The sequence below is a fragment of the Pneumocystis carinii genome (assembly GCF_001477545.1).
Source record: "Pneumocystis carinii B80 chromosome Unknown supercont1.7, whole genome shotgun sequence".
Classification (NCBI taxonomy): Eukaryota; Fungi; Ascomycota; class Pneumocystomycetes; order Pneumocystales; family Pneumocystaceae; genus Pneumocystis; species Pneumocystis carinii.
Genome location: NW_017264719.1, coordinates 272,095 through 296,872, shown reverse-complemented (window position 1 = coordinate 296,872; position 24,778 = coordinate 272,095). Strand labels below are relative to the sequence as shown.

Genomic DNA, 24,778 nt, shown 5'->3' with positions numbered 1-24,778 from the left:
AAAAATATAAAAATAGGCTATTTTTTAGATTTTTGAAGTTTTTAATTTTTGCCTGGTTACTGTAGCAACTAATTTTGTTTAGATTTCTAAACAAATCAACATTAAAAATAATCTTTAGAAATACAAGAATTTAAAAAAGATTAATATATTAACCAATTCTTAAATATATTTCATATATTAGGAGTAAATCAATATTATTTTTTGAAATACAAGTTTTTGTTTGATTAAAAAGAGAATTGGATATTTTTATTTATAAGATTTTAAAATATTTGATTTTTTTTTAATGACAAGAAATCATTGGTTTAATGAGGGTTTTCCTAATTACCATCCACCGAATTATGAGGAAAATTGGAATGTTCAAACACCAAGAGTTCATAGACCATTACCTCCGATACCATGTCATTTAGAAACTCAATATCAGGAACAATGTGAAAATATTGTTCTAAATCAACAACAACAACAACATTTATATGATAAGAATTACCGTAGATTTAGAAATGAAGATGTAAGTTTTCCAAGAAGAAGAATTGTATCACATGGAGATTATTCGGAAGATGAGGTTGTACATCAGAAACAAGAGGAATCTGCAAATCATTGCGATTATAATTCTTTTGTTCCACATACTTCTAGAAATATGTCTGGAGATATTTATGATGATTATAGTGATATAGATTATGCTATTTTAGATCATAAAAGAAAGTCTTATATGAATTACACTCAAGAATTGAATAATGATTATTATGAAGCTGAAAGAAACGAGTATAAAGAATCAAAATTTGAAAAAGCAGATAAGATTTCTTTAAATGCTCAGAATGGTGAAATTAAACGTGATATTATAAGTAATTTGGATATAATGTGGAACCCTAATATTGTAGAACCTGATGATTACCTTCATAATCCAGCTACTAAGGAGAGAAAGAAAGATTATCATATTTTTACAAAGCGTGGGATATTAAATATGGGTTCTCTTGTAATTCTAACATTTGGAATCATATCTTTCTTCATTGGTTATCCTATTTTGTTGTATACTAAAAAGATATATGAAGATATTCATCGCTGTCCTGACTGTATAAAAACACTGCCTATAGACTTATTGAATGCAACTAGAGGACTCATTGATCCAGATACACCAGAAGAATTTTATGAATTGAAGAACAAAGATGGAAAAATTTATAAACTTGTATTTTCTGATGAATTTAATAAAAATGGAAGAACATTTTATCCAGGAGATGATCAATTTTGGTAGATATTAGTAAATTTATAAGATTTTTAATAAATTTTAATAGGGAAGCAGTTGATCTGCATTATTGGTCGACTTTAAGTTTAGAATGGTATGATCCTGATGCCATAACTACAAATGATGGATTTTTGGAAATTCGACTTGATTCTTTCCGAAATCATGATCTTAATTATAGATCTGGTTCTTTCTATTATCAATTTCTCAATTTTTAATATTATCTAGGTATGCTGCAAAGCTGGAATAAGTTATGTCTTAAAGGTGGTATTATTGAAGCATCAATTTCACTACCTGGTAGAGGTGATACTTCTGGATTGTATCATATATATATATATATACTATAATTGATTATTGATTACTATTAGATGGCCTGCATTTTGGATGATGGGGAATCTTGGTCGTCCTGGTTTTGGTGCTTCTACTGAAGGAACATGGCCATATAGTTATGATAATTGTGATGTAAGTTTACTTATTTTTTAAAATTTTATCTTAGAATTTAGATCGGAATTACACCTAATCAATCAGATCATACTGGTCTTTCTTTTCTTCCTGGAATGAAACTTCCTGGTTGTACATGTCCAAATTCTGATCATCCAAGCCCTGGAAAAGGACGTGGTGCTCCTGAAATCGATATAATTGAAGCATCTGTTGATCTTTCTCTTCATATCGGTGAAGCTTCACAATCAGTACAATTCGCACCTTTTGATATCCAACATAAACCAAATTATGATCATATGATAATATATAATGCAGAAAAAACTCATATAAATCCTTATCATGGCAATGTTTTTCAACAAAGTAAAGAATGATACATTTTTATTTTTAAATTATTTATTATATTAGCATTCTCTTGTATCACATATTTAAATAATGAATGGTATAATGGATATAAATTTCAAACATATGGCCTTGAATATAGACCTGGTAGAAAAGGTTATATTGAATGGTTTATTGGTGATCAAACAACATGGAAAATGAAAAGTGAATCTGTAGGACCCAATGGAAATATCGGGCAAAGACTTATATCTGAAGAACCTATGGTAAAATACAATTATAATAATATATTATTTTTGATTTAATTTAGGCAATAATTATTAATCTTGCGCTTTCAGAAACTTTTTCTAAGATAGAATGGGAAAAACTACAGTTTCCTGCTATTATGAGAATAGATTGGGTACGTATCTATCAGGAAGAATCTTTAATAACTTGTGACCCTCCTGGATATCCAACCACAAATTATATTAAAGAGTATATATTTTTTTATAATATTATTATACAAATTTAATTCATATTAGACATCCTATAGCTTATTATAATAATAATGTAACAACATGGAATAATACTGGTTACGAATGGCCTAAAAATCGACTAATGAATAAATGTTAATATATTATTCGACATATAATTTAAAAATTTTTAATGATTATCATATATTCTATATACATATTACTACTTAATAATGTATGATTTGCATATTGATTCTTTTGGATTTTTATTTTAATTTAATGTACTTATTTTAATTAAAATATTTTACGAGAAAATACCAATTGTATAAACCCCAATTAATCCTTCCCCATTCTTCCACCCTAAAATCCATATATATTCACTAGTCATTCTTTTCCATTTATATACATTAATTTCATCCGTTTTTGACATTTCTTTCACAATTTCAATAACGTCTATATAGTCTCCACTTGAATCCCATTCCTCCACCGTCTCTTCCACAATCTCATCTTCCGGAACCTTTAGCTTCTCTGAAAGTAGTGCTTTGTTACATTTTTTTTCATCTGACTTGTAAAATACTATATTAAATGGTTCATCGCTTTCACTACTATAATAATATTGTTCAAGTCTACATTTTACTGATAAAAATAATTCATCAGGAAGTTTATCACTTGAAAACCTTGGAGATAAACTTCTATATGGTTTTGAAAAAACTGTATTTTTTTCTAAAAATCTTAAATAGCTATCTTCCATTAATAAAAAATTGTTCCTTCCGAAGATAGCTGATTGTTTCTTGGGAAAATAAGATAATATAATATGTCTATAGACCCAAATTCCCAGCTTTTTATTACATACACTTTGCTTCATAGCTGTCTTGATAGTATACATTCTTTTTTTTAGAAAAATGTTTAAGTTTATAGAAAAATTAATGGTTATTTTGCGTGATGGAAGAAAGCTAATTGGGATCCTAAGATCATTTGATCAATATGCAAATCTGGTTCTACAGGAGACGATTGAACGTATTTATGTTGATCAGGTGTATGGTGATATTCCACGAGGAGTTTTTATCGTAAGAGGAGAAAATGTAGTTCTTGTTGGAGAAATTGTAGTTTTATATTGATTAAATTGTCTATTTACATCCTTCTTATGTGTATCTTAGGATCAGAATAAGAAGAGTGATTTAAATCTTAAGGAGGTATCAGCAGTAGAAGCGTTTAATAGACAAAAGATACAAAATGAATTGCGGAAAGCTAAGGAAAAGGTACAATGTAAGGTTCTGTATCAGTTGGGTAAGAATTAGGACTAGACAATTATTTTCTGAGGAAAGATATAGGTTTTAGTGTAGATCATTATCATGATGATATGTTTTAATATATGTTAAATATAATGGTATGATTTTTTATTAAGAACAGGATGATTTTAATAAGTTTTTATTAGTAATAAAGGGAATAAAATATTAAACATGTATAATTAATAATTAGAATTCTAATCTTGAAGATTTTTTTGTTTATAACAAAATCGGTTATTTCTTTTAACTTTTAAATCTATGGATTATTCTTTTCAACTCAGTATTTTAAACAGGATTACTTTTTTCTTTTATATTTTACATTCAAAAAAAGTAAATTCATCAATTGCTATGGTAATTTTACACATACAAAATACTCTTCTCTTCAAATAATAGATATATTAAATGAGTATACCTGTTTATTATATGGCTAAGTTGATTCTTTTACTTCTCTATTTAAATTATTAATTAATTAATATTTAAACTATATATACATTTCTATCTATCTTATATTCTATAACTAGTTTTATTAATAAAATCATCTGGTTTTATAGACTTTTATTAAGCTGTTTTCTTTAAAATTAAGGTTTTATCATATTTTTACTTATTTTTTTAACTTTTTTAGTGTCGATTAACCTTACCTTAACAATTTATATTAACATCTTAAATATTAATACAAGGATATTAAACTATTTATTCACATATGAACCATTATCTTAATTATTATTTTCTTAAGGTATTGTTTTAATTCTTTTGAATGATAATTATAACTAAATTTTTCAGGTAGTTTTAAAGAATAGATATAAGTGTTAAAATTGACTTAAATAATTATTAGTTTCTTAGGGAGATATAGAGGACGTTAATTTTTAGTATTTCTATATAAGATATTTTCTTTTTTTAGGTTCAAAATAGTTAAATTATTGGAAAATAATAGTATTTTTTTTTCAGAAAAGAAAGATAGAAAATAGACGTTTTAATAGATTAAGAATTGTGTAATTAATGGTACTTACAAGGAAGAGAAAGAATTATTCATCAGATGACGTTAATGATAAACATCGGCCAAATAATAATCTTAATGGCCTTTCTATACGGCCAAGAGTTAATTATATTAATTATGCAGAGAGAGAAGAATCAGTAATATCAGAAAAAGAAGATTCATATGAAGATAAGAATGAGGAGGAGGAGGAGGAGGAAGAGGAAGAGGAATATGATGAGAAAAAATATTCAAATATTGTTAAATTGAAGTTACCATTTCATCGAATGTTAGATGAAAATAATTATGATAAAAGCGATGCTCAGGAAGATAGTAAGGAAAAAAAGGATGTAAATTCAGATAAATCCATTAATAAAAATGGATATTGGAATTTTGTTTCTAAAAGACCGGCAGAGAAATTAAATCAAGATCTATATAAAACCCGTTCAGTTCGTCAGATATTACTTGAAGAAAAAAAGAATCCATCAAAATCATCAAAGAATAAATTGACAGATTCATCAAGTGAATATGAATATGGAAGTGATGATTGTTTTTCTGATGATGATTCTAAATCTTTATCATCAATAAATGAAACTTCGGATTTTATTACAGATGATAGTTACAATAGCTATCGTCGAACTAAAAGGAAAAGTAGAAATACACGAAGGGGTGTAGAAAGGTCATCTAGGAAATCGAAACGGAATAGTAGTTTTGATGAAGATGGATTAGAATATGATGACGATATTGAGGAGGATGAAATAATTAAAGAATTGCGAGATCTTAGATCGCCTTCTCCTCATAGGGTAAATTTGCGCCAAAGGGTTTCAAGACCCGATTATACTATTCCTCCACCTTTACCTACACAATTACCTACTCCAAAAAAACAGAATATGAATGGACGGATAACATCATATAAATTATTTTCGAGATTGGGTCGAACTTCGAATTTACATACCACTACTATTCCAACTATTAGTGGGGATTTAGGCATATTAAAGGACATTGCAGAATCTTCAAATTCTGTATATTATTTCTTTAATGTTTTATTTGTTTATTTACTTTATTTAGGAAGACGAGTTAAATAGAGTTAGGAAATTTGAACTTTTAGGCAGTAAAAGTTTTTTATCTACAGCATGCAATACAGATCTTGCAGGAGTTCCTAATGATTTTGGTAGAATAAAACAAGGTAAGTTATCATTAATTATTTTTAATGTTTTATTAAATTGTTTTAGATTTAGCTGATACAGATCCATTAGGTGTTAATCAGGCAGCTACCTTTGAATCTATTGGGGGATTAAATGATTGTATACCAATTGATACTTAAATGCATTTTTTAACTTTATATAGTTATTATTCAGCTTAAGGAAATGGTTAGTTTACCATTATTGTATCCTGAAATTTTTCAGCGTTTTAATATTACTCCTCCTAAAGGTGTTTTATTTCATGGTCCCCCTGGTACTGGAAAAACATTGATGGCAAGAGCACTTGCTACTAGTTGTTCGAATAAAGAAAGAAAAATATCTTTTTTTATGAGAAAAGGCGCTGATTGTCTAAGTAAATGGGTAGGCGAAGCTGAAAGACAATTGCGTCTATTATTTGAGGAGGCCAAAAATAGTCAGCCTAGTATAATTTTTTTTGATGAGATTGATGGTTTGTTCTTTTCTATATGTAATTGTTTTCTTATAAAAACAGGTCTTGCACCAGTACGGTCAAGTAAACAGGAACAAATCCATGCATCTATAGTTTCAACGCTTTTGGCCTTGATGGATGGCATGGATTCTCGAGGGCAAATTGTTGTAATTGGTGCGACAAATAGACCAGATGCTGTAGATCCGGCTCTTCGTCGTCCTGGAAGATTTGATCGAGAGTTCTATTTTTCTCTTCCAGATTTTGAAGCACGTTTGAGTATTATAAAAATTTATACAAAAGGTTGGGATCCACCATTGTCAGAATCATTTCAGAAACAATTGGCCGAGCAAACGAAGGGATATGGTGGTGCTGACCTCAAAGTAATAATAAAAGAGTATTTATGTATATTGTTAATTATTGATAGGCACTTTGTACAGAAGCAGCATTAAGTGCTGTTCAACGTCAATATCCACAAATTTATAAAAATTCAGATAAATTATTGATAGATTCTGAAAATATAAAGGTAGGACCTAAAGATTTCATGACTTCTATGAAAAGTAAGAAATTATATATGTTGAATATAATTTGACTTAATTAGAAATTATACCATCTTCTCAAAGGTGTACACATCTAGAGGCATCTTCTTTGCCTGATTTGGTTACCCCATTATTAAACTCAAAATTACTTGAAATAAAAGAAAAACTTTCTTATATTATGCCACAGAACAAAAAAGCAAATTCGCTAGAAAAAGCTATATGTAAACCTTTAGAAGAGAATTCATTTGAATATGAAAATTTTCTAGAGAGTAAGAGTTATTTTGAATATGATTAAGATTTAACATTATATAGCATTTGAAATGTCTAGGATTTTTAGGCCTAGATTACTTATACATGGTAAACCTGGAATGGGACAACAGTATATCGGAGCTGCTGTTCTTTATCATTTTGAGGGAATTTATGTTCGATCTTTTGACCTTGCTTCACTTATGGAAGATTCTACAAAAGTATATATTTTTTAATATTTTATTGATTTTTAATTTAATTCATTCTTAGACCCCAGAATCACTTATAGTACAGTATTTTATTGAAGTAAAAAGACATAAACCGAGTGTGATCTATATACCTGATTTTCAAATATGGTATTATGCAGTCTCTGAGTCTGTTAAAACAACTTTGAGGATGTTATTAACAAGCTTAAAATCGACAGAACAAATACTTTTTTTCGTTGTCGTTAATGATGTAATTGGTAAACTTGATAAAGAAGCTTTATTATGGCTTAATATTTCCGAAGAAAATATGGTAGAATTGGTTGCGCCTATTAAGGTATTAATTCTTAGAATTTTATAAGTTTTAAATAATAATAAAAGGATTCTCGGCATAATTTTTTTAAAAAGTTAATTGATTTGATAGAAATATCTCCTTCAAAAATACCTGATGATCTAAAAAGGAAAAAAAGGATACTAGAGGATCTTCCAAAAGCTCCTAGCCCTCCTCCAAGAGTACTTACCAAAAACGAACTAAAGGAATTGGAATATAGGGATCGTAAATTGAAAAACATAGTTAAAGTTAAATTAAGTCCCCTCATGGAAATGTTAAAAACACGGTATAAACGTTTTAGAAAACCTATTATTGTAAGAGCATTTTCTTTATATATTTATTTGATTTAAAGTTTGTAGGATCCTAATGAAATATGGTATTTAATGACTTCACCAAAAGATTTATCAATAGATATTACCGATCAACCTTATGAACTTGTTGAAAATAATTTAATTCATGAAAAGGCTACTGGAAAAAAATTTATTAATATGGATTTAGAATTAATTGAAGAAAAATTATGGAATAGTATTTATTTAAGTCCTAAACAATTTTTACATGATATAAAGGCAATAATGTATGATGCGAATATTAGTGGAGATCGCGAAAGATTATTGAAGGTATTATATCGGCTTTTGAATATTTATAGCTAAAAATTATAGGCTCAAGAAATGTATACCAATGCACAAATGAGTGTGGAAGATATATCTGATTCATATTTTATACTTGAATGTCGTCGAATGATAGAGAGGGAGAAAGAAAGACAAAAGAATAAGATTTTAGAAATTGATAAAAATAATATGTTGGAAGTTGAAAATTCTAGTAATGTAGAAAAATTGGACGAAAATAATTTAGTTTCAAATGCTCCTTCTACGACCGAATTATCTTTGGAAAATACAAAAGCTAATGATGTTATTACCGATGATGATATGTCATATGATGATAATATTGAACATATGATCGATTTTGCACAGATTGATGAAATTGATTATAAAAACAATGAAAGTAATATGAATATAGATTTTGAGAATAATAAAAAAATGGACACGAATTCCTCAAAAAAGTCAACTTTAAAGGATTTAGATCATAAACCTGGTGATTTAGCTTTTAATATTTCTAGTTCTTTAAAAGAAGATCCTACATCTATTAATGACGTTAATGAAAAAATAACTAATGTATCACAACTATTACAGATTGATCCTGACTGTGATTCTAATAATGAGATTTTTAATATCGAAAATATAAATGATAAATCTGTTTTTACTCTTATATTAGATGTCTCTAAGCTTAGTTTTTTATTAAATAAAATGGTTGAAATGACGGATAGAGCAAGTGTTGAAGATTTAGAAAAACTTTATTCCGTATGTATAAATATTCTTTGGCAACAGAAAAATAATTGGAATAAAAATGATGTAATTGATCTAATTGAGCAAGTATTTGAAAAAACATGGGAAGATATCAAAAGGCTAAATTTTTAATACGGTAATTAATAGAAAGATATTGGAATTTTTGGTGTATTTAGATATGCATTTTGTCGATTAATAATGCTATTAAGTGTATGTAAAATCATGACTTAGAATATTAATCTTAGTTTTAGCACAATTTTAATTTGAATTGATATTATTTTTTAATGTTAAATAGATTTTTATATATTGAAAAGAAATAAAAATAAGTCATAAATACATTGGATTATGATAAGAATTTCAGATGAGTTGAATAAGTTTTATTAAATAATTAACTTTACTATAATGGAATCTTTATTTCATTTAATATAACAATCATAAATTTAAACAATCCCTTTCATTATATATATATATATATATTATATTAAAGATTTAAATCTTTGTAAATTTAATAAAATATATAAAATGTTTTAATCAAATAAATACGTATTTTTTGATTAAATATATCTCTTATATTATTTTGGGTTGTACAAAGTTTAAATAGTTGCAATAAATTGTTTAGATATTTTGAATATATAGTAAAAATATAATAGTCAATTGTTCTACATTTGAAATTAACATTTTAAAAGATCCAATCAATAAAAATTCATTCTATCTTTCTGGTTTATTTTTATTTTTGTTCTCATTATTTATAATTGAAAATTGATCAAAACTTTCTTCAGGCGATACAGATAGTTCTGTTACAGATAATTGTGAAACAGGATTAGAATTTGTTAACGAGCCTAATCGTTCTTCTAATGCTTTTAAAGCAAGTGACCTATAAAAATATATTAACAATATTAATTTAAGTAAATAATTGACATACTTTCTTCTTTCTGTTTCAAAATGAGATGTATTTGAATATGGAAAAAAATCTTTTTCTTGAAAATTATTTAACATTTTTTTTGTTTGTTGAGTCTGTGTTTTACTAGAATAAGAAAATATATGAATGGATACAAGAAAATTATGAATTTTTCTAGAAACTGTGTTTATTAATAAGTGTATAGGTTTAGGAAAAAAGTAAGAAACTATAGTTTTTTAGTAGAGTAATGATAAAAAATATACTAACATGCAAATGTTTCTGAATTGTCTCCTCTAAGATTAAATGTTAAATGTGATAATAAATTAGGCGTGTTCCATTTAAAAAATCTCAAATAGATCCAAGAACTTAAAAATCCTAACCACGACAAAATTCCAAGCGATCCATCTCTTGCAAGAAGTCCTATGAATGGCATAATAAAGATATACAAAGCTGGTGTATACTTAAAATAATTAGATATTATAAATATTACAGATAATACCCACTTTTATACGTATCCTTATAATCCCTTTAAAAAATGATATAACATGCTCCGGAATCAATTGTTTTAATGCAACTAAGAAACCCGCATAAAGACCATATCCTCCATGAATCGATTGGATTCTATTTGCTTTATCAATCACAATTCTTAATATAAAATTTATATACAAAAGTGACTCTTTTCCCACAATCATATAATAAAAAATATACAGAATCCAGATAAATAGATTTGGAATAATTGTAATAACTAAAATGAACTTTAAAAAGCTTTTTGATCCCCATGATTTTTCCAAGTATTTTCCACCATATAATAACATAATTAATAAAATAAACAACTATACATATATAAGAAACATAAATAAATCTAATAGAACCTAATTTTCTGTATAATACCATAAAAATATTTTTCTCAATAAAACTAGCTATAAAAAACGTCCAAACAAAAATATACGAAATTCCCGGAATAATCACAAAATATGGATCCACTGGACCCACTTTATTCAATGATACTGAATAATTAAAGATATAAAACAAATATCTTATAATATAATAAAAGACAAAAAGAACAATCGTCATACAAACACATAATCTATTGTTTTTCATCAGAAAATCTTCTTTTTTTTTCAAAAAAAAACACAATTAATATCAAACCTCGTTACTATTGGAACTCTTTTGAGTTCTGATTGAATCATCAATTTAAAATGGTTAAAAATCCTTTTAATTTTTTGTTAATTTTTTTGTAGTTCATATCTATGTTTCTATAGTAACTGTTGACATGGACACTATTGCTATAGAAACAGTATCTATAACAACCGTATCCTAGCAACTGTCTCTATGTCAACGGTATCCCGGCAACCATCTCCATAACAACTATCTCCGTGCCAACCATCGCCATACCAACCGTCCCCATAACAACTGTCGCCACGCCAACTGTCGCCATGCCAACCCTCTTATAACCCATCTCAACCTCCTCTTTTTTCAAGAAAAACAAAGTCTGGCGAGCAGCGAGTTTGAGGCGCAAGAAGCGCCAGCTTCAGCCAAAGGACCTGTTCTTTTGATGAACAGCAGCGAGGTAAACTATCTTATATGGAGATACCTCCAGGAATCGGGTAATATTAGTAAAAAGTTAATAATAATATTGACGAAAAAACAGGATTTGAACATACAACATTTACATTTCAGCACGAATCAAGTGCTCATTTAGAGGATAATAGATGGTCTAAAGAGGTATCGGCAGGAGCGTTAATTAATGTATTGCAGAAAGGGCTGCAATATATGGAAGTAGAGGCGCATGTTGATAAGGTGGTCTAAATGGGTTTTTTTGGGATTTTTAGGGGTTAATATGGGTTTAGAATGGGAGTATAAGGAGATGCATGCTTCCATTTTCTTTGATTGGGCGTCATTCGTGCGAAAATGGTGAAACAGGCATTTCAGAAGCTATAGAGGCGGAATTACAGGAAGAAAAGGAGAAACAAGTGCCATTAGATATGGAGGGAGATGAGATTAATGAGATGGAACAAGGGAAATCGTTAGAACAAGTTGAATTTTCGGAATCGAAAGAGCCAAAAGAGCCTATAGAATCTAAAGAAATGAATATTTTTGAAGGAACGGGAGAATCGGGGATAGAACAGTTAAAAAATTCAGAAACATGTTTTTTTGGGGAGAAATCTCAATTAGAGTTGGAAGTATCTAGTACATCGCCTACCGATACATCATGGTTAACAAAAAAAATGGAAAAAGTTGTATTATTGTGTGGACATCAAGAAAATGTGTTTACAGGTGCATGGAATCCTGTATATTTAGATTTTGTTGCAACAGCGTATGTTAAAAAAAGGATTTTTGAAAATAATGTTTATAATGTGTTTTTAGATCAGCAGATGCTACTGTTAGAATTTGGAATTTATTGGAAAAAGATAGTGTTAATAGCCTTTTAGATAATCTTGTTTTAAATTGCACACCTTTAAATGAAAAAAAAGATATTACTTCTATATCATGGGATGTATGTATAATCATTTTTATCTAAGAGATATTTTTTTAACCTTTTTCTTTTTATAGAATTCTGGTAATTATATAGCTGCTGGTTCATATGATGGTCAAGTTCGTATATGGAGTTTGGAAGGGACATTAAAATATTTATTTACTGCGCATCATGGTCCTATTATGGGAATAAAATGGAATAGTAAAAATAATTTATTGCTTACTGCAAGTTGTGATAGTTATGTTATTGCATGGGATATGTTTAATGGTACTTTAAAACATGTTTATGACAAAAGACCATGTGCTATAACGGATATTGAGTGGATTAGTGATGAAACATTTGCATCTAGTGGAAAAGATGGATCTTTGGACTTTTGGTCTGCTGAAAAAGCAGAGTTGTTAAGAAGATGGGAAGGGCATTCTAAAGAAATTAATAGCATTAAGTTTAATCCTCATAATAATTTACTCCTTTCATGCTCAGATGATTTCACCGTAAAAGTTAAAAAATGATTTTATTTTTTATATTTATAAGCTGACTTACTTAGATATGGTCTTTAGATATATCATCGCCACAAAAAATATTTTTAGGGCATTCTAAAAGTGTGGTTGAGGTTCAATGGAAACCTCAACAAAAAACTGATAAAGTTATTATATTTGTATCATGTTCGTTAGATGGGACAATAAAAGTATGGAATACTATTCAGTCTTCTCCTTTGCATTCTTTAACTCATGGTTGGGCTTTTTTTACGATATCATTTAATCCAAGTGGGGATATATTAGCTGCTGGTACTAAAGATGGTTCTGTTATTTTATACGATATAAATGAAGGTTATTTGTGTGGTAAATATGATAAGTCAGTAGATAAAAACTCGAATAAGGGTTCTGTTATTGAGCATGTTTTTGATATTTCATGGTCAAAAAAAGGTGATAGAATAATCGTATGTAGAGCTAATTCTGTCGTATGTTTTCTCGTTTATTTTAAAAGATTATATTAACGTTTATAAAGGCAGAGGTTATATATTACGACTAAATGATTGGTTTTTGTACAATTATATATATGATGTACATAATAATTTAGAGTTTTGAATTTTAAATTTAATCTTTAATATTTAGAGACTTGTTAAAATATCTCGCTGAGTTGAGTAATTTTAAACGTATAATGATTATATTTAATATTTTAGCGATTAAAATTATGTTTATTTGAAAGAATGATCTATTATAATTTATGTATATTCATATTTATAATTCAAAACTTATTTCTAAAGTTTTTAAAAACCATAATATGAAATAACTATTTTCTTTATTCATTTTAGAAAATAGTTATTTCATTTTAAAGTTAATATTTCCTTTAAAAATAACGGTTATCCCAAAAATTCAATATTACGTATTCCTGAATATGATAATGCATAAAAAATGATATCTTTTTATATCTATGTCTACAAAAAGGTTTCATAAATATTATTCACCAAAAAGAAATTACAAGCCGTCTATAACTTTAAAATGGTATCAAAAAGCATGTTGATAATGATTATCCTTTTCTGAATAGATATTTATATCAAGGACAAAATTCCTGTTTGTATAAAAATACTAGTTCCTGCTACAATAAGTATTAATGTTAAAATTGAAAAATTAGCAAAAATCGAATAGGATTTTGAACATGTTTTCTGCTTGGAATCTGACGCGTCAACTTTAACTTTGAAATTATACTTTTTATATAGATTATCAGAGTTTGCCAGAAGTGAAGAAATGCATGAACTGGAAAGAGATGCGTAGTTGGAGCATATTTCACTTGCGAATGCAAAAGCAGTAATAAGCTGAATAGTACTCCTCTGATAAATACATAAAGCTATATGACTTTTATAGTTATTAGACCTACAGAGACAAGGAATATCAAAAATATTCGGACATCCTGAAAAAAAAATCGATTCCTTAAAACATTCCCTAGAGTTTCTATTTAAACTAGAATCTTCTAACTTCTCCAAAAAATTAACACATTGAACTTGATCTCGTTTGCTTAAATGTGAAAATGAACGCTTATAAATACGATTATTCGTATTTTTCTTTTGTAATATATTAGATGATGCAGAAAAACTGTGCTTGAAAAGCTTTGTAAAATAATTTGAATATTTCGTTTTTTCCGTTAAACCCCTAGATGAAATCTGCCGAATTGATCTCAAAGAATTAACAAGAGCGCGTTTTATGTATAAAGGAATATAGCCTCCTGCAAAATTTTGAAAAGATCGTTTTAAATCACTTTTTTCCACTTCATTATATGTATTTACATCAATCCCTTTCTTAAACGCTATAATATGTTCACAAATCATTCAAAACCAAAAATCACGTATATACACTCTTCTATATAGCCATTATTCTCAATATTCCGGATACCCGATTCGCCTCTATCAACCGGTATATATGCATATTTTTCTGCATAAAACCCCTCATCTCCACTAATACTCGACTCTTTCTCACTATTATTTAACCGTTAAGAACTACTTTAACGCGTATATTATAATTTTATAAATTAAACCTTTTATAAGCAAGTCCTGTTCCTGAAAAGCACAAAAATAACATAAAAATTAATGACATTCTTATATTTCCAAAAAATACTGATGAAAGCTTCTTTTTTATATTAAAAATAAAAGGTTGATTAGCTTTAGTTGATAGCAAGCTGGATAAAAAAAGCAATTTTTGAGCTTTAAAAAGAAAAACACTTCTACTGATATTATTTCTCATTTAAAAACATTCTATCCAATTGTATGCGTCTTTATATTTAAGATTCTATCAAAAATCCTCTTCTTAATCTCGCGTCTTTTTATTTTTAAATTTTGGTTTTTCGACAACGCGACAAGGCCTTATATACATATATTTAGGTATAGCTATATATGAAAAATAAATATCAAAAATATATATAATATACAAGTTAGTAAATAGGCAAAATAGTTGCTAAAAATAATGAATAATATATAAAAAATGAAATTGTGTTAAAAAAAAAATTAGTGAATGAAATAAGGTTGAAGCCAAGTATAGTGCAAAAGTGAGATGAAATGTAATTGTTTTTAATTGAAAACATGTCTTTTATAGAAAGCAAATAAGTAAGAAATTGTGTATATTTTTTTGAGAATAAAAATGAGTGAGTTATGTATTGGGTGGTTGTTCGTCAACTTCAAGGATGCGATTGCCTAATTGTTCTAACCAATAACGAGACCAGCTTTGAATTTTTTTATATAAACTCCAGGCAATTTTTAGCATTCCGGTAAAATAAAAGATCATAATTCCATCTTGAAAATGACGTAAATGACGTCTTCGTTGATTTCTAAATAAGGTACGATAGTTTCGAATAGGACCTAGTAGTTGAATTGTACCTATTGCGCCTAAAGAGAGAAATCCGAGAATAAAATGGGTAGTGTCTATAACAGAAAATATTTGCCATAAAGTGCGAGGCCGAACAAAAGATTCAGGAATAGGAATTGGCTCATAAAAGAGAAAATCGACTATATATTCGAATCCAAAATAAAAAATAAGTTTAATAACAAATCCTGCAATAAAAGATAAGCCTATAAAAACCAGTAATGTGCATAATAATAACGACGCTGCGTAATTTAGTATAGTGCATTTTTCGACTATCAATTTAACATACGATAAGATACAAGAATAGCAGAAAGCTGTGGTCGAAGAAATAAATATTCATAATGACATTGATCACAACGATAATAACTAGATTTTTTGTTAATAAAACCTGTATTTCTCTTTTAACTTTATCAAAAAAATACCTTTTTGATGATTTACTTTTGATTCTCCATTGCAAAAGACACTTTACATGTACCCACTTTATTCATTAATAATTACTTTATGTTTATTTATTTTTACCTTAATAGTTCCTTGACAACGGCATGGAGAAATAAGTCGACCTAATGTAGATTGATCTTCTAGTCCGCCATAACAAATCCTACAAATAGGTGTATCTTTTTCATCTGATTCACTAGACGTTGCTCCCATTGTTATGTTTTGTATTCTCTATAAATCTCCATTTATATTAATTTTTTAAAGTTTATTTTTCTATAACAAAGATTTAGTCGAAATCCGATAATCGGAAATCTGGATAATCACGTGCTTTTGTAAAATGTAATTAATAAGTAGATTTTTAAAGTTTAAATAGACAAATGACAAGCCTTAATAAACGCCATAATATTATATTTGAAGGAAGACATATGTTTTTTGTATAAGAAGCAAAAACAGCATCATTGAATTTTTGATATGAAGCTAGAACTATGACTTGGCCAGTTTAAAAATTAAAGTATTATGTAGGTATAGATCTTGACATCTGAATATAAAAAAAAAACAAAATTAGTTATATTTTTATGTATAAGAAAAAGTACCTCAAGTAATCGCTTAACACCTACCATCCAATGAGCACATTCTTCTGTTTTAGTTGTAATGAGATTGATGTGTATATTTAGAGCAATTTGATAGTTTTTAGATAGCATGGCTAAATAATATGAGTTTCTTTTTGTATAAAAAAAAAAAAATAAACCTTCAACAAGTATTTTCATATCATCCAATAATTCTTTAGAGAGGCCATAATCGTTATTAAGAAGATCAAAAAATATATTTAATCGCCTTTCTGTATCTTGTACTTGTCGTTTAAATGCTGGCTATATAAAAAATAAGTTATAAAGAAAAAAACTTATAAATATATACCGGTGCATATAACTTAACTTGCTCCATTTCAGATGAAAGACCTTCAAAAATGGGTTTAAGTTGAGGAGGTATATGTGATCGATCTCCAGGAGCTATAGTATATTAATATATATATATATTATTGGATAATAATAATTACGGTATTTTGAATTTTGCGAAGCAGCAGTTTTCATAAGATTTGATGTGGAATTGCTTTTCAGATTTTTTGCAGAGTCATTTTTCGATGGCGCTTGAGGATTTGATAGCACCTGAGGATTTGATAGTACCTGGGGATTTGATAGTGTTTGAGGATTTGATGATACTTGTACTGGAGAAATTGTTTGTTCTTGAGGAGAATACAAAGTTTTAGCCTGGCTTGTATATGATTCTGCCAACGGATTGTGTCTTGTAGCGGATTCATGTTCAATATTTGGTGATACTAAACTTTCTGTCTTCTGAGGCGGTTTTGAATAGCCAGTAATTATAGGATAAACATTAGGTATTGGAATGTAAGGATTAGATGGTCCACTCCCATATATATTTAATCCAGATAAGTGCATTTCTGCAGGATTTTGATTATTTTTTGTGGATGAGTTGTTTGCCTGTGTATTAGGATTCAAGTTATATGGCCCTGATGTATTATTCTGTACAGATTGAGCAGAGAATCCCTGATATTTTTGTCCAGTCATTGGAGGTGGGGGAATAAATGTTTGCTTTTGAGGAGGAAATTGATCAGGTTTTTTATTAATAGCATTTTGCTCGTTTTGAGATATGTTTTGACTGAATGGAGTAGATACATGAGTTGAAGGTGAAACCGCCTTTTTAAGTACGTTAATAATTGGCGCATCATTCCATGATGGAATATCTTTATGTTGCGAAGAAGCATTAACATATGCAGTTGGTGTAGGACATGTCGTATATGAGGGTTGTTTTTGTTGTAACTGAGGATGTTTATTTGTCGAATGTAAATTGGCCTGCTGGTTAAACATATCCATATTTGGAGTATATGAATTATATGTTTGAGAATTATATGTTTGAGAATTATATAAATGTGTTGTATATGGATTTGACATTGGTCGTTGTGGTAATGACGTATGTAAAAATTGCTGAGGAGCATTTAAGTTCTTAATTGCATTTGAGTGTTGTTGAGTGCTTAAGATTTTATTAATACGCTCTTTTGCTGTTATAGAATCTTTATAACTGTCTGGTAATAAATTAAGATATTTTTGAGCGATAATGAAATTTCCTTGAGATGTCATTATATTTGCATAATCTTCATACTTTTTATATAATAAAGATAAGGTATTAGGATTTATTGATTTTTCTATGTCATCTGAGTTTATTATTTGCCTAAAAACGCCAATTTTTTCAATGAAATCCTGAAGAAGTTTCACATGTAAGAAACAAGGTGAAATATTTAAATTATTGTCTGTTTCTATATGTTTAAATATAGATATTTTTTTTTCTTGAAATTCTTCATCCCAAATATTAATTAATTTTCCAAGTTTTGCTCCCATAAGATAGCACAAAACTGCCTGATCTCTTAGCTCCAGATCTGTATTTTTAGCGCGAAATTTCGTATCTATTCGATCACCTAGTGCATCACATAATTCTGAAAAGTTTTCAGATTTTGAAAATGTACATATAATAACAAGTGCTTCCTTCCAATCCTCCAAATCTGTATTTAATGCAACATCCCATAAATTTTCTTCAATTATGGAAGATAATAACCTAATATATGGAATGTCATTATATTTTCTAAAGTATGCTCTTTGTGCACGTCTCTGGCATTCTTTCCCCCCGCAAAAAGAGAAAATTAGTGCATCAGAAAGTCGATCCTCCTGCAAACATAAATCAACTGCCTTGTCAAATTGTCCTAGAAAAATAGATTTGGTAATAACTTTATCTAATTCTGAATCGGTATCTTTAAATATTGAAAATGGTTCATTTAAGGGTGGTAGATGAGAGAATATATTCTTTTCGGAGCTAGATGTTTTTAAATGGGAAAAATTTGCATCCGTCTCATGTTTTTTAAACAAATTTTCCAGGTTTTCTTCTGTAGATTTTACAGTTTCGTAAGTATCCGTAATCTCTTTAGCCTTTTTGCTTATAGAAATTTCTCTAACTTTATCCAATACTTCACTTTCAATGTTATCTTTTTTAAATCCAAGGAAATCTACAAATCTATCTCTAGAGTCTTCATGTAAAAGAATAAAAAGGATTTCCCATATTCTTCTTTCCAAAGGATCATTTATTCCTTCAATTTTTTTCTTACAATATGTCTTAATATCTTTTTTTTTTAAAACTTCTTCAAAGTTATTTGCATCATCAATAATATTTAATTCCTTAACAATGTTTAATTCTTCTATAGTATTTATGATTTTAACGCTATTCGATCCGGATGTTTTATTATTTCCAAATACTATTAATTTACCTCCAAATCCAAAAATTACTCCACAATTTTTTCTAAGCCATTTAGGCGGCTTTTTCAATAATAAAGGTGGTTCGTGCGATCTTAAACATGATGGAATATTATCAAAGAAATCCGCATTTGAAATATTTAATGAAAGGTCCATACGATTTTCTGCTTTAAGCGTTTGAGTAGTCTGAATTGTTTGAATAATTATCTTTCCATCATAAGAAGCATTTGCAATCACGTCTGGATTCTTTAAAGACCATGAAGTTCTAAATACCCAGTTGTTAGATCGAGGGAATTCGCCAATTAATTCTGCTGAAAATGGATCCCAACATAATGTTCTATTATCTTTTCCACATGATAAAAATAATCCTGGATCTTGTTTACACCATGATATAGATAATACACCTGCCTCATGACCTGATAAAACCTTTTTTTTCTATTAAATAATAATGAATCTATTTATAATATATACCTTTTCCGGTGCATGTGAGTTTCTTAAATCCCACATTAATATAACCGGCAATGCATCCTCCTCTGATGCTGTTATAATCTTTGTTGCCTATAAACATTAATTATACTTGTATAAAAAGGCTTTTTTTTTATTTACAAAATCTGGATGCCACATTACTGAACTCATTCCTTTTTTTCCTCCACCTACTCCAGGAAATTGAAGATTTACAATTGCCTTTTTCGCCCGAAGATCCCAAACTGACGTAACACCCGTATTTCCCGCCGTCGCCAAAATATACGGAACTTTTTGATCTTTATTAAATACTATCGATTGAATCTCCCCTAATTGATTCGATTTTTGTCCTGATGAATACGGCTTCGTCGGACTCTCCATATCCCATACCCATATCTGTTTTTTATTAATTTAAACCCTCCTTTTCTTCAAAACTTGCTTCTCCATTTTCCCCTGCTGATGCTAACAAATTCGTTTGTGTAGTGTTAAAATCTAAACTTTTAATAACACCATTATGTGTCGTGTTTTGTGCAATTAATGACTCATTACAACTATTCCTCTTAATTTTCCCTCTTTTCATGTATTTTTTTTCACCTTGCTCCACTACGTATTAAATCCACATCCCATAGATTTAACGCCCCATTTTCCATTGCTCCCGCAATAATACCGTTCTTCTTACTTCCTAATACCGATCCCCACGCAATATCATTAAATCTATTCCTCAAATTCCCTCTTTAACCTCTTTTTTCTCTTCCAATTTCATTCCTACCTCGTACCACTAGATGTCACATAGTTTGCCTTCGTCAACTCAAATGATTCTGACGACCAATCCATCAAATCAATCTTCCAAAGCTCTAAGTCCATTCTATCCGAAAATCCTGCATCAATAACGCCTGGTATGGTTCCCGTTGCTAGCCATGTTCCTTCCTCACACGGGCTCCATGCAAACGTAGCTGTCCTTTGAATTTCTCTCAATTTAACCATTTCTAAAACAATTATAGAGCTTTTTCCTTTTAATTCTCTTCAAATTGACCTCTTTTCCTGTATAAATGGTTGTTTCTTGTTACAATTTCTGACGCTTTTTTCGAAGGTTATACGCAGTATCGGCCGTCTTAAGGGGGGGAGGGGAGGGTTAGGGGGGGATGAAAGGGAAAAAAATAATAATTTTTATGAAAAAATAATGAATTTATTGGAATTTTCCGGGTTAAAATGGGTAAAAAGGTCTTTTTTTTGCGAAAAAAGGGAAATTTGAAGAAAAAGTCTCGTTTCCAGGGAATTGAGCCCGTCGATAGTATATAGAGGGAGACGTAAAAAAAAGTATATAGTAGGAAGAGGGCGAAAAATCGCCGGATCAACATGTTTTTCTTAGTTAAACCGTATCGTATGAAGTATGTATTTGGATTGGGAGCGTTTGGAGCTCGAAAATGCGGTTTTAAACGGACATTTTGGAGTGATTTAATGTTGAAACGTCAGGAACCGAAACAGGAGGGGCAGAAGCAGGAAAGAAGTGTAGATGAGGCGTCTGATCTTAAGGAACAGACGCGTGTTTCTGATATTTCAAGTTCAATTGGTGAAAAACCCCGAGATTTTGCTTTGGAAGCAGAAAAAGAAATTTCAATATTAAAAGTAAGGAAAAAAAGGGTTAGAAGTGGGTTTTAAGGGGAGATAACAGGATAAATATCTGAGATCAGTAGCAGATTTTAGAAATTTGCAAATGAGAATGCAAAAAGAGGTTGAAGATGCGAAATTATTTGCAATTCAACAGTTTGCAAAAGATCTGATTAATTCGGTTGATAATTTGGAGCGAGCATTAGCTTTAGTTCCAGAAGATAGTCGAAAAGATGTAGAAAAGAATAAGGAACTGGTTGATCTTTATACGGGGCTTAAAATGACGGAAACAGTTTTGAATAAAACGCTAGAAAAACATGGACTTGTGAAATATGATGGTCTTGGTGAGAAATTTAATCCTAATCTACATGAGGCAGTATATCAAGCATTAGTTCCTGGAAAAGAAGCAGGAACGATTTTTCATAGTGAACAGACCGGGTTTATTTTGAATGGTCGAGTGATTCGTCCAGCAAAGGTGGGTGTTGTTAAAGAACATTAAAAAACTATAAAAAAGATTCATGTATTTATTATGTTTTTTTTTTTTTTTGAAAACAGCAATTGAACTGTTTATGTTATGGATGCATAATAAGTATATTAATAAATAGTAAATTTTGTAATATAAGGTCAAAAATTAATTATATTATCGAAGTTCTATATCTAGTTCTTCTGCAATACGACTTCTAAGACGCTCTTGGAGTTTGTTCACTTCTTTATCAGTGAGTGATCTGTTGATTATTATAGTTAGAATTAAATTATTTAAATAGTACATATTCTTACCTATCCATTGATCTATAATTAATCCGATAACATAGACTTTTTCTTTTTGTTTCTAAGTGTGTATATTGATCAATCTATAAATTTAATTAGTTTTAATTTAATATCATATATTTGTATACCAGTTTAACCTCTTCAATTAGAATGCCTCCCACATTTCTTACAATTTCCATAAAATCATTTTCACAAAACTTCCTTCTTTTTATTGTTGATAAGCTACTTTTGTCAGAAATTTCTTTTTTATTAACCCAAAAAGCAATATCTTTGTAACATGGAGGATATTTTGAATAAGGTTGAAATATAGATATTTTTCCTGGGGAAAATTGCTTAAGAAATCTTGGATCATTAGACCAAAAAAGTCGTATATCAGGAATTTTGAAAAATATCATAGCAATTCTTTCTAATCCAAGACCAAATGCCCAGCCAATTCGATTAGGAATATCTATTATAGTTAATTTATTAATATTATGTTAAATTTATACCTGCAATTTTTAACAATTCATGATTTATGATTCCACAGCCACATATTTCTATCCATTTCCCTTCCCAAAATATCTCTAATTCCCATGAGGGACTTGTAAATGGAAAATATGATTCGATCCAGCGAATTTTTAAAGGTGTATCTTTGTTTAATTGATCATGTAATGGTCGCGAAATCTCATATATGTAACCAATTATCTTTTCAACTGTTTTAATTAAATGCCTCGAAATTGCTTCAATTTCATCTTTCTGATGATTTTTTTGTAAAGGATTTTGTTGTGAATAAAATGGAAAAGTTGAATTTTCAATAACAATACCTAAATACGAAATATTACTTTCCAGAATTTCTATCTCTTCTACTAATGATCTCCCTTCTGTTTTTTCCCAAACTCTCACTCCTTCCATTTGATGAAAAACTGGATAATGATTTTTATCAATTTCGTCTCTTCTATATACATCTGCTGTTATTAAAAATCCTTTCTTTTTCATTCTTCTAAACGCATCTATCTGATGCGCTGATGTATGTGTACGTAAGACATGGTTTTCATTAACATAATATGTATTTGTAGATTTACGGTCTGGGTGATCAATTGGAAATTTAAGCCAGTCAAAGTTCTTTACTGTACTAACAACCGGTGAAAATTCATTGAATATTTCATAGTTAGTTGTATCAAATTGAGATTCTATTATCTGACGAAGAATTCCTAATGGATGTGATACTTGAAAATGCAGTTTTTTCTCAACTGCTTTAAGAATTGTTGGTGTAATGTTTGAATAACTATCTGAACGATATTTTTCCCCTAATATAGAGATATATTCTTTATTATTTGGCCTTTCTGTGCCTTTAATATCATTATATTTCTGTAATAAAAAAAGTTTCTCAAAAAATAACCTTTTTTTGCCGTTTTTTCACCAAATTTTCTGAAAAAAAAACTGTAACTATTTAATATGGATATAATTGATTTATTATTCAATTTTTGAGCCATAAAATGCCTGTTAAATGGCACTTTATCCAATAATTTCATCTGCTTATTTTTTTGTAGTTGTTAATTTCGATAGCAACTTCAATAAAATTGTAAAAATGTTTTTTTAAAAAAATAACCTTTTTTAATAGGAAAAAAACTCTAAAAAATGTCAAATTCTTTTCTTGATATAAAAAGGTTTTGTTTTCCTTTTTTTCCCGTCAAAAAATGTCAATTTTTGGGTACTTTTTTGCATTTTTTAATTCCTGTTTCTTTTGATAAATATTTATATGATAAATATGTCATTATAAGAGCAAGAAATGGGCATCAATATGGTTAATAACGTCTATTATTTTGGTATTTCTTATTTCTTATATTTTTTTAAGCTCCAAGACGCACAAAATATAAAAAAGCTCATAAAGGAAGAATTCCAGTACCTATAGGAATGTCAATTAAAGGTTTTTTATAAAAGAAATAACTTAATAATACTTATATATACTGTAATAAGGGACTACAGTTGTATATGGCGACTTTGGTATGCGTCTCAAAGATCAAGGAGTTCGATTCAGTGCAAAGCAGCTTCAGACGGCCGAAATGTTGATTAAGAAAGCAATAAAGCCTTTTAAAGGTTCTAGAATATATACGAGAGTGTCTACGAATATTGCAGTATGTATAAAAGGGAATGAAGTTTGTTTCTATTATGATTTTTTTAATTTTTTTTACACTTTTAGTCTCGTATGGGAAAAGGAAAAGGTAGTTTTGATCATTGGGCAGTGAGAGTACCTGTAGGACGTGTTGTTTTTGAGATTGGGGGTGGTGGCATTTCTAGTGAAGCTGCAATGGAAGCTCTTCGAAAAGCAGGATATAAATTACCTGGAAAGTGGGAAATTATTAAACGAGATGCACCAGGAAGAATTGGATTGCATTATGCCCCTGATAAAACATTATCTAATGAAGTAGATACATAGTTTTCTAAAAAGAATATTATGTATATCATGAATGGTATACTTGA

At 28.9% G+C, this 24,778-nt stretch overlaps 12 protein-coding genes across 12 annotated transcripts; 6 read left to right on the top strand and 6 right to left on the bottom strand.

The window, feature by feature from the left end:
• The first annotated feature begins 239 nt into the window (after positions 1-239).
• On the top strand, positions 240-2,664 carry T552_01751 (hypothetical protein). Its single transcript, XM_018370319.1, has 8 exons — positions 240-1,242; positions 1,287-1,420; positions 1,463-1,553; positions 1,603-1,696; positions 1,738-2,035; positions 2,081-2,277; positions 2,322-2,485; positions 2,533-2,664. Exons 1-8 carry the CDS (start codon positions 284-286, stop codon positions 2,621-2,623), a joined length of 2,028 nt encoding a protein of 675 aa, XP_018226034.1. The 5' UTR covers positions 240-283; the 3' UTR covers positions 2,624-2,664.
• A 57-nt stretch (positions 2,665-2,721) lies between these two features.
• T552_01750 (hypothetical protein) lies at positions 2,722-3,258 on the bottom strand. The gene has a single exon (XM_018370318.1). It carries the CDS (start codon positions 3,212-3,214, stop codon positions 2,768-2,770), a length of 447 nt encoding a protein of 148 aa, XP_018226033.1. The 5' UTR covers positions 3,215-3,258; the 3' UTR covers positions 2,722-2,767.
• T552_01749 (hypothetical protein) lies at positions 3,232-3,925 on the top strand. The gene is made up of 5 exons (XM_018370317.1): positions 3,232-3,341; positions 3,382-3,566; positions 3,621-3,750; positions 3,795-3,850; positions 3,899-3,925. Exons 1-4 carry the CDS (start codon positions 3,278-3,280, stop codon positions 3,830-3,832), a joined length of 417 nt encoding a protein of 138 aa, XP_018226032.1. The 5' UTR covers positions 3,232-3,277; the 3' UTR covers positions 3,833-3,850; positions 3,899-3,925.
• A 776-nt stretch (positions 3,926-4,701) lies between these two features.
• On the top strand, positions 4,702-9,183 carry T552_01748 (hypothetical protein). The gene is made up of 12 exons (XM_018370316.1): positions 4,702-5,741; positions 5,788-5,905; positions 5,952-6,023; positions 6,067-6,369; positions 6,412-6,728; positions 6,773-6,905; positions 6,947-7,153; positions 7,197-7,351; positions 7,401-7,670; positions 7,715-7,978; positions 8,024-8,281; positions 8,324-9,183. The coding sequence occupies exons 1-12, from the start codon at positions 4,746-4,748 to the stop codon at positions 9,137-9,139; spliced, it is 3,909 nt and encodes a 1,302-aa protein (XP_018226031.1). The 5' UTR covers positions 4,702-4,745; the 3' UTR covers positions 9,140-9,183.
• A 487-nt stretch (positions 9,184-9,670) lies between these two features.
• Positions 9,671-11,141, bottom strand: T552_01747 (hypothetical protein). Its single transcript, XM_018370315.1, has 7 exons — positions 11,055-11,141; positions 10,797-10,992; positions 10,572-10,738; positions 10,409-10,526; positions 10,173-10,365; positions 9,930-10,131; positions 9,671-9,881 (listed from the first exon to the last, which is right to left on the bottom strand). Exons 1-7 carry the CDS (start codon positions 11,093-11,095, stop codon positions 9,716-9,718), a joined length of 1,083 nt encoding a protein of 360 aa, XP_018226030.1. The 5' UTR covers positions 11,096-11,141; the 3' UTR covers positions 9,671-9,715.
• A 273-nt stretch (positions 11,142-11,414) lies between these two features.
• On the top strand, positions 11,415-13,456 carry T552_01746 (hypothetical protein). The gene is made up of 7 exons (XM_018370314.1): positions 11,415-11,512; positions 11,557-11,705; positions 11,756-12,222; positions 12,273-12,402; positions 12,459-12,878; positions 12,926-13,339; positions 13,387-13,456. The coding sequence occupies exons 1-7, from the start codon at positions 11,461-11,463 to the stop codon at positions 13,408-13,410; spliced, it is 1,656 nt and encodes a 551-aa protein (XP_018226029.1). The 5' UTR covers positions 11,415-11,460; the 3' UTR covers positions 13,411-13,456.
• A 474-nt stretch (positions 13,457-13,930) lies between these two features.
• On the bottom strand, positions 13,931-14,969 carry T552_01745 (hypothetical protein; the record flags this gene model as incomplete). Its single annotated transcript, XM_018370313.1, has 3 exons — positions 13,931-14,682; positions 14,730-14,851; positions 14,911-14,969. 3 exons carry the CDS (start codon positions 14,967-14,969, stop codon positions 13,931-13,933), a joined length of 933 nt encoding a protein of 310 aa, XP_018226028.1.
• Positions 14,970-15,472: 503 nt separating this feature from the next.
• Positions 15,473-16,425, bottom strand: T552_01744 (hypothetical protein). Its single transcript, XM_018370312.1, has 4 exons — positions 16,251-16,425; positions 16,154-16,209; positions 16,021-16,097; positions 15,473-15,973 (listed from the first exon to the last, which is right to left on the bottom strand). Exons 1-4 carry the CDS (start codon positions 16,377-16,379, stop codon positions 15,519-15,521), a joined length of 717 nt encoding a protein of 238 aa, XP_018226027.1. The 5' UTR covers positions 16,380-16,425; the 3' UTR covers positions 15,473-15,518.
• Positions 16,426-16,638: 213 nt separating this feature from the next.
• Positions 16,639-21,019, bottom strand: T552_01743 (hypothetical protein). The gene is made up of 11 exons (XM_018370311.1): positions 20,976-21,019; positions 20,712-20,928; positions 20,537-20,656; positions 20,382-20,493; positions 20,087-20,338; positions 19,952-20,038; positions 17,221-19,906; positions 17,082-17,173; positions 16,915-17,035; positions 16,760-16,869; positions 16,639-16,704 (listed from the first exon to the last, which is right to left on the bottom strand). The coding sequence occupies exons 2-11, from the start codon at positions 20,924-20,926 to the stop codon at positions 16,681-16,683; spliced, it is 3,819 nt and encodes a 1,272-aa protein (XP_018226026.1). The 5' UTR covers positions 20,927-20,928; positions 20,976-21,019; the 3' UTR covers positions 16,639-16,680.
• A 260-nt stretch (positions 21,020-21,279) lies between these two features.
• Positions 21,280-22,094, top strand: T552_01742 (hypothetical protein). The gene is made up of 2 exons (XM_018370310.1): positions 21,280-21,568; positions 21,615-22,094. Exons 1-2 carry the CDS (start codon positions 21,299-21,301, stop codon positions 22,047-22,049), a joined length of 705 nt encoding a protein of 234 aa, XP_018226025.1. The 5' UTR covers positions 21,280-21,298; the 3' UTR covers positions 22,050-22,094.
• Positions 22,095-22,144: 50 nt separating this feature from the next.
• Positions 22,145-23,861, bottom strand: T552_01741 (phenylalanine-tRNA ligase). Its single transcript, XM_018370309.1, has 5 exons — positions 23,697-23,861; positions 22,807-23,646; positions 22,447-22,766; positions 22,328-22,401; positions 22,145-22,275 (listed from the first exon to the last, which is right to left on the bottom strand). The coding sequence occupies exons 1-5, from the start codon at positions 23,827-23,829 to the stop codon at positions 22,191-22,193; spliced, it is 1,452 nt and encodes a 483-aa protein (XP_018226024.1). The 5' UTR covers positions 23,830-23,861; the 3' UTR covers positions 22,145-22,190.
• Positions 23,862-23,889: 28 nt separating this feature from the next.
• On the top strand, positions 23,890-24,768 carry T552_01740 (ribosomal protein L16). Its single transcript, XM_018370308.1, has 4 exons — positions 23,890-24,101; positions 24,153-24,224; positions 24,275-24,453; positions 24,498-24,768. Exons 1-4 carry the CDS (start codon positions 23,936-23,938, stop codon positions 24,732-24,734), a joined length of 654 nt encoding a protein of 217 aa, XP_018226023.1. The 5' UTR covers positions 23,890-23,935; the 3' UTR covers positions 24,735-24,768.
• Positions 24,769-24,778: the final 10 nt, after the last annotated feature.